This window comes from Poecilia reticulata, linkage group LG5 (genome assembly GCF_000633615.1).
Source record: "Poecilia reticulata strain Guanapo linkage group LG5, Guppy_female_1.0+MT, whole genome shotgun sequence".
NCBI classification, from domain to species: domain Eukaryota; kingdom Metazoa; phylum Chordata; class Actinopteri; order Cyprinodontiformes; family Poeciliidae; genus Poecilia; species Poecilia reticulata.
The window spans coordinates 28,676,576-28,684,820 of NC_024335.1; the positions used below are offsets into that span (position 1 = coordinate 28,676,576).

The following is an 8,245-nucleotide window of genomic DNA, read 5'->3' on the forward strand; positions in this document are numbered from 1 at the left end:
AGGCAGAAGAGTGGAATGAGTGTAATGTTGGAAAACTCCCCTTTACTCCTGTGTGACATCAGACTGGCTGCCACCGCTGCTGCTGCCGCTGCTGCTGCCGCTGCTGCTGCCGCCGCTGCTGCTGCCGCTGCTGCTGCTGGCTCTGAGGTACCCAGGGACTTTTCACACAGATCTGTTTGATCTGTGTGCTGCAGACTCAGCAGATTGCTCAGTTATTTTGTGTCCAATAAAAAAAAAAGTTCATAATACTCACCATTTACAATATAAAGCAGGTATTCACAGAGGAGCTCATGTACAAACCAGAAAAAAAATAAGTAATTTAAAAGTAACATGTCCGCTGGCTGAATTAAATCTAATATAAATAAAATAGTGCTTTCATTTTGTTTCATTCAGGGTGCTATTATATAATTGTGTCAGAAGGTGTCACGGTATGGCAATGTTTAGTAACAGGAACCAGTTCGTACTGTGTCTGACCTCATGGCTGGAATGAAAAATCATGTTTGAGTTGGATGACCACGTTAAAATGACACTGACACAATAAAAGCAACTACATCCTACCTTTAATTCTGGTTTAAGTCAAATAATCTAGTTACTTTAAGGGAACTGGTTCAAGTTCTGCTTGTGTTCTCTGAGCATGGAGTTCAGCTCCTCCTATTTCTGAGTTTTGAGTTTGATTTTTCTACTGCCAGGTGTTTCTTGTTACCATTGTAAAAAAAATAAAAAATAAAAAATAGCACACACATACTCCCCAGACACACATTTTCAGGCACCCATACAAATAATCAAAAAGGTTGAAGGTCATACAAACAGAGGTTAATGTTTTATGAGTACAATCTGTCTACTCTGATGCCAGAATGATTTAATAAAGTCAATGAAACAATTAGGATCGCTTCAGGAGACGTTTGAGAGAGCAAAGCTGCTCTGGCCCGTCTAGACACCAAACTCCTCGATACCGTATCAGGTTTGGTTCTTTATGTTCTTATTTTCTGGGAAAAAAAGCAGGCTGTTGTCACATTACGTAAATAAGCTCTAATAGGCTGGGAGATAAATATCACTCCACTCTTTTTTGTTTCCTACAACCTATTTTGGAGTGATGGAGAAGAGGAAGCTGGTCCTACTGGAACCAGACTTATTGAGCTGGCCTGAACAATTCACAGTCCATTCAGCAGTTAACATTAGAGGAACAGCTGCTGCCAGCTAAAGTCGTTTCCAGGTGTTGCCTCGCTGCAGAGAATTACATCATTGGATATTTTAACTTCTCGATTAAATTTTCTTCTTCTTTTCTCCTCTGTGATTCTCAAATGAATGCACCCCTTATACCTCCAGGTGACTTTTTTTCCATTTGAAAACAATTCTTGCCATCTTCCCAGATGATGTTTTGATAATTCATTCATTGCTGCATAAAGAGAGTCTCAAGGTTTACTGAAACTGTGTGTTAGATAAATCACTTAGTCGCTCTATGAAATCAGGACTTTTGTGACTTATGATTACTCCTGGTGTGAAAACAATTTTTTATGATGATGATCAAGCATAGAAACAGAATCCTTAGAAAAAGCATCAGGCAAAAATTAGACTTTACTCTGCTAAATGGACTGAACTTATATAGTTCTTTATCCAGTCATTTTGACCACTCAAAGCTCTTTACACTAGAGTCACATTCATCCATTCAGGCTCACATTTAATACACCGATACTCAGATCAGTTGGCAATTTGGGGTTAAGTGCCAAGGACACATTGACGCATGGCAGGAGGAAGCTGAAATCAAACCTACAACAATCACAAGACAACTACTCTACCCACACAGCCACAGTCACCCACTACCAGGTGGAAGCATTCATTATGAACTCCATGATACCAGAGATCTGCAACTTAAATATGTAAAATATGCATGTAAAAAACATATGTAAAAAGCAAGATGAATAATAATAATAATAATAATAATAATAATAATAATAATAATAATAATAATAATAATAATAATAATAATAATAATAATAATAATAATAATAANAATAATAATAATAATAATAATAATAATAATAATAATAATAATAATAATAAGCTATTGTACAAGGCTATAACATCTTACACAATATGTTATAATATTGTACAAAAATATTATATAATTCTATAATTTTAGAATTGTATAATATTAGAACTACCAAGAACTACCATTTTATTTCTACTTTTAGGATGTTTTTTTTTTAAGTGGGCACAATTTATCAAAATTCATAAGAAATTATTCAAATGTAGTGTTATTATTATTATCCTTAAACCATAAGTTGACTCCATGCCCCAGGTTTTACTTCACTCAGCAGCACTCACTGAGTGAAGTTCAGGTTGGAACACTCAAAGAGCTGGAGTGTCAGAGCAGCAGGTTGCCGGAGCAACATGGAATATTATGACATAGAACATTATGTCACTGATGATGTCACCAAATCCTTTGGTGACAAGGGGCAGAATTCTGTGTGTGTCTTTTAAGATTCATTTTTGACAGAGATGCATCTGCCTTGTGCTCTTTTGCAGAGCTTGTTTGTGGACTTTTGAACGCTCAAGCTTTGACAAAACAAGAATAGAAAAGAAAAAATACGATCGGAAAATGTTCCGTCTCGAAAAGAATCCAGAATCTCCCTCCCAGCAGGAAGAAGACAAAGAGGCCTTTTTTGGCAAAGTCTTTTCTCTTCTTAAAGAAGCAACCAGTCTGTTCGAGGACAAGGAGGATTTGATCGAGCAGTTGAGACAAATGCAGAGGAAAATAGGAGACATGAAATGTATCGACGATGATTACCAGTATCTCAAAAGTCAGATATTCATTTGTAGTAAGGTCAACGAACATTTAAAACACGAGTTTCATGTATTGAAAGAAAAACTGGAAGCTCAAGCTACCCTCAGGGACAAATGCAGAAGGAAACAGAGAGAACTTGACAGTATAATCCAAAGCAACCAAGCTTTTGAAACAGTAGTTAAGGAGTTAACTTTGAAACTAAAGAATCCCAACGAACTGAAAGAAGAGTACCAGGCAGCGCAAGACAAGAAAGAAATCCTGACACAAGAAAACATGTGGCTGGAAATCCAGATTCAGGAGGTCCAGAGACAGCTTTCAATACAGAGCCAGCTGGAAAAAGACTGCGAAGAATCCGAGGACTATAACAGTAGCTTGGAAATGACTAACATAATTATGGAGAGACAGCTCGAGGGGTTAGAGGACAAACTTTGGGAAAAAGAAACCAACTTCATGACTAGCTACACCGAAAAACTCCAGTCCAAACTCATCCAGCTCCAAAAGGAGTACAAGGCCGAACAGTACTGGTCTGACAAACTGAAGCATATCAGAAGTCATTGGAGCGAGATTAAAGAGAAGAACAGCACACTTCAGGCGGAACACGACAAGCTCAAACGGCAGCTTTGGAAAACTAGGAGGTTCAAGAACAGGAACAGTGAAATTACTTCACTCATTCAGGGTAAAGAGGAAGAAAATGCCTCTTTATGCCTGGAAAATGGGAGGCTCAGAAAGGAACTGCAGGAGTTGGAAAGCACCGAGGAAAAAATCGAAGTGTTCAGTGACGAACTGCAGGAAGTGTTGGTCTGTCCGACAACGACCGAGGAAAGCGAGAGTGCTCATGTCATTTTCCCCCCACCTGTTCTACCAGACGAGGAGCCAGAAACCTCCACCAGCCAGGATGGGCAGGTTACTGACTGCAAGCTTCACCAGTATCTGTCGCTGTCAGAGACACAACCCCACAGTCTGAGAGAAGATCCCGGATTTGTAGTTTCAACAGATGCTGATAGGCCCTCACCAGTCCACTGTGTGGATGAGACAAAAATCACTGTGGATCCGGGGTGGCCCAGCACACAGGGAAGTGAAGCACAGCTTTCCAAGCAAAAGGGGCTTTGGGGAGACGTGTCATTTTACAACATGTTTTTTGTCGTACCTAAAATCACGTACGATAAATTTTTTGGCAGAAGACAAGAGCCCTCACCTCTCACTCACTAACTCACAGGTAAAAACACACGCGTGCACACACACACAATTATTTCACATCATGAACAACATTCCGTAGATTGGTGAATCAAACAAGCACACAGCAAATCAACTAGACACAGAACGACAGAAAACTCACACAAACAGAAAAACATAAACATCTGCAGGTTTCCTCCGGGCACTCCGGTTTATACCCTAAAAGCACCATGTCAAGTGATGGTATTTGTATCTAAACTGCCCTAATAATATTCTTAATTAGCATATTGTATCTTGATGACAATAATAAGTGCCCTACTTATCAGCAACCTGCAATAAGGACGGCAAGAAGAATCGTTTAGAAATAAATTATTTCAAAAGTTTAGTTAGAGCTAAACGTTTTGTTATTAAAGTTTTTATTAAACTTTTCAATTAATTAAATACATGAAATAAAATGCCTGAATTATTTGACAGGCTGCACAGGTGAGACGTTATTTGTACTTTTTAAGGAAACATTGGGGCATCTGTTTATTGAAAGCAGATTATAGAGATGTTAGGGCTTTTAAATAATTTATTTTTTATACAATTAATTTTTAACATAATTTATTTTTGGTAAAAATCAAGAATATTCAGTCCACTTTTACAGTAATCATTGTTGAAGACTTTATTTTTTTAATTGAGAAGCTGAGTTTGATTCTTCCAGATCTCTATTTACAGCTTTAATGTTAGCAATATATATCAATGCTGCTGCCTTCCGTCCTTGCAGCTCCTCTCACACTTCTCGTTTCTCAGTCAGAAAATCTCAGGCAGGCATATGTTACATTATGTTGCATTCAATGTTGTCATAAAAAATAGACTCACATTTTAATTTCCGATTTGCTATAATTATTTCTTGAAATCGTAGTCATCACCAGGGCTTTCTGTTGCAACTGCCACCCCAGTAGACCCGCCGCCGCCGCTGAACACTGAACTTGGCGCCGATTGCTCACGCCACTTTCACTTAAAGCTGCAGTATGTAGCTTTTATTAAAAAATATATTGGCCTACATATTTGTCTTTTAACTGGCACTGTGTTGACAGATAATCTGTGAAAAGATCGAGCTCCTCCATCTCGAAGGGATCACCAGTTCCCTTCACGGAACTGGTGATCCACAGCGGGCCGCACCAGCCGGTGGTGGCGCCTTCGCAGCCGCTGGACCTGGACCCTTTTGGAGCGGCGCCGTTCCCCTCCAAGCAGTAACTCAACATGTCTTCCGCCAGTAGCCGTTAACCCACAGCTGTTTTTTTTGTTTTTTGTCACTGTAGCTCAGGGTCCTACCTGAGGAGCTCAGGTAGGACCCTGAGCTCCTACCTCTGTCGGAAGAAACGCACCGCTCTCAACCAAAAACAGCCAATCAGAGTCAGGAGGACCTTAGTGCTGTCAATACATATATGTCACGACATATATGTAAAACTGAGGTAAAACAATATTTTGTATGACACGGCACCTTTAAAGTTTTATTTCGAAAAGCCCGTCCTTCAAAATAGCAACATGTCACAACATTTATTGAATCCGGTACGGCGTCACCCACCTGAGGTTTCTCTACGGCAGACATATTTGTCTTTGGTCAGAGTTTCTGCTGGCGAAAAGCAGAAGGGGAGTTGGGGTAAGTCAGCCAGGACTTGAGAAAAACTTTAGAAGCTGCAACGTCCAGGTGGGCTTTGTATGTCTCTCTGTGGTCTCACTAGGTCTATTGTTTGAGTGGCGATATACTCAATTTGGTCCACTTTACTTATGAGACAGACGTACACTCTCCCACCCATGCACCGACATCTTCACACCCACATACAGATGAGGAAGAGGCTCCTCTCAGCCTGCTCTAAAAGCCCTTGGCGCTGCTTGTTTACCCTTCACTGTGACAGCTTTGTGTGTTTGTGTGTGTTTGTGTGTGTGTGCACGCGTCTGCGTGTGTGCGTGTGTGTGTGTAGATCTGAGGGGCGAGATATTGCGTGTCAAGTGCTCTCGAGGGCTACACTATCATTTCTGAGTGTTATCACACCATCCTACTTCCCAGGGGTAGGCTGTCTTTCTTTTTGGCTTTTTTTTTTCTCTTTAATACACACACTCTGTTTTCTCTCTCTGTCACACACACACAGATATACACACACATTAGATGTACACACAGACTCAGTAGGAAGTCCAGACAGTGTTTGCGCAGTGAAGTGTAAAGTCAAAGAAAAAAAAAAGTGTATGGAGTAAGTTGACCAGTTGGTCAGAGTACACACACACAAACACACGTAAAAGTTTGTATTTCTTCCCATATTAGAAAAGTTTAAAGATCTCCATTCATTTTAGTTGCTCCATTTGTATCCAACCACAATAATCCAGCAAAGCGGACTAAACTGAGGTTTACTTTACAACATCGCCTTAATTCAAACTCTACCCTGACACTAATTTCCCTCCCAGCCTACAGGAGTATTGGTCAGAACCGGTCAGAACCAGATCACACATCCCTGTACTTCTACCCAACACACAACTTTCTGTTGACTTCCAATTGTTTTAGTAAGTGTCTTTACGCCTAACCCAGATATTCCATAACCTTAATCTCTCCCTAATCCTAACTTTAACCACAATTTATTTCACACCATACCTCTAAACATAAAGCTGCAGTATGGAACTTTTATAAAAAATATATTTATTTTTACATATTTGCTGAAACAGTCAATTTGCCGTGACAGTATGGTGTGAGAGAGCTAATCTGTGAAAAAAAGATATTCTCTTCCAGTGCTAACTAGAAACAACCAATCAGAGCTTAGTGCTGTCAATCACCCTCCGTGTAGCGATGCTCATGACATCCAGCTCCCCCCACCTTACTCTATGCTGTGGTACAGAGCCTGTTGTGAATGCCAACTCTAGTTACCATGGCCACAATGATGACCCATAGCATAGAGTAAGCAGTTTTCCTGAAACAGTAACTTGTTTCTCTACCATTAGCACATAGAGCAGCGAGTACATGAGGTTCATTGACAGCACTTAGACCCTCCCCCTCACTCTGATTGGTTGTGAATGTTTTCATATGCCAATAGCATCTCAAGAAGAGGTGGAGGAGATTGGTCTATTCACAGATCATCTGTCCCATAACGTGCGGCAATTTTAACAAATGTAAAAAAATAAAAACAACATATCTTTAGTTTTTAGCTCAGTACAGAAGCAATGTCAGAACCGGGAAAACCTCCTCACTTTCTAAAATCAGCTGCCTTTAGCTGGTGAGAAAGTGTTCCTCTATGTACAGCCCAGCTCCCAGAACCTCCACTTTCATTCCAGTTAGATGAGGAGCTTCGAAGACTCAAAGGAGAAACCTTTCAGACTTTCTGTGCATAGTGTGTTCCCCCTTTGGTTTTTGGAATCAGAAACCTGGAGCATGTCAGAATTCAAATGTTCTGCCTTTAGGACAGCTCCATGGGCTCAGAAACCTTAGATGTGCTCCTGTCTTCCATGAAAAACAGTCTCACCCACACAGCTGCCCAGCTTGCACTAGAAACACACTCAATCTGACCTTTTCTAAATTAACATCCACTTTCCTGCTGAGGGAATATAATGGACACAACTCTGTGCTCAAATGCTTATGTGTAAGAAACCTCTTTTTCAAATCATAAATTATCAAAACAACACAGTGGTCACAGTTAGGAAATGTCCTCCTGGCTCTAGCTGGGAGTTCCTCTATTTAAAGTCACAGTACCTGCGTCGCTATGCAAACAGCCTAGGATACAAAAATAGATTTAAGCTACAAAAATAATAAACAAAACAAAAAAAATTCAAGATATAATCTAAAGTTGTGTATGTTGTGCTCCTTTTCTGATTTCTTTTCTTTTTCTTTGCATGTTTTCAGAACATCAAACCACTTCAAATATTAGTAAAAAAACAAAATGCAGTTTTTAAATGACGGTGTTTATTGTTAAGGGAGAAAAAAAACTCCAAACCGACGTGTAAAAAGTATCATAACTGTATACCAACATAACACACACATTTTTGCTATTTATTCAAAAAACTATTTTTTTAGATTTCCATCTATCTCTGGTGGACTACTACGGAGCCCCCTAAGGTACATATGGAATTTTTAACTTTTTTATTTTTTGCGTTCTCTCGCAATATGCTTACTGCAATATTTGCTGGTCTATTTCATACACCAGGTCCGGGCCAAGGCATAAGCAAACTAAGCAGCCGCTTAGGGCCCCAGGGCCACTGAGGGGCCCCCTCATTGGAGCTTGTTTTTTTTCTTTTTTTGTAATAATATCTATGTCATTACAA

General features: G+C 39.8%; 1 protein-coding gene across 2 annotated transcripts; it reads left to right on the top strand.

The window, feature by feature from the left end:
• Nucleotides 1-2,500: 2,500 nt before the first annotated feature.
• On the top strand, nt 2,501-7,800 carry LOC103465442 (uncharacterized protein PFB0765w-like). Of its 2 annotated transcripts, XM_008410265.2 has the most exons (5): nt 2,501-4,001; nt 4,863-4,969; nt 5,038-5,252; nt 5,293-5,415; nt 5,468-7,800. In XM_008410265.2, the coding sequence occupies exon 1, from the start codon at nt 2,600-2,602 to the stop codon at nt 3,992-3,994; it is 1,395 nt and encodes a 464-aa protein (XP_008408487.1). In that variant the 5' UTR covers nt 2,501-2,599; the 3' UTR covers nt 3,995-4,001; nt 4,863-4,969; nt 5,038-5,252; nt 5,293-5,415; nt 5,468-7,800. The 2 variants fall into 2 exon arrangements, with proteins under 2 accessions (XP_008408487.1, XP_008408486.1); XM_008410264.2 differs by having other exon boundaries at nt 5,038-5,415.
• The last annotated feature ends 445 nt before the right edge of the window (nt 7,801-8,245 follow it).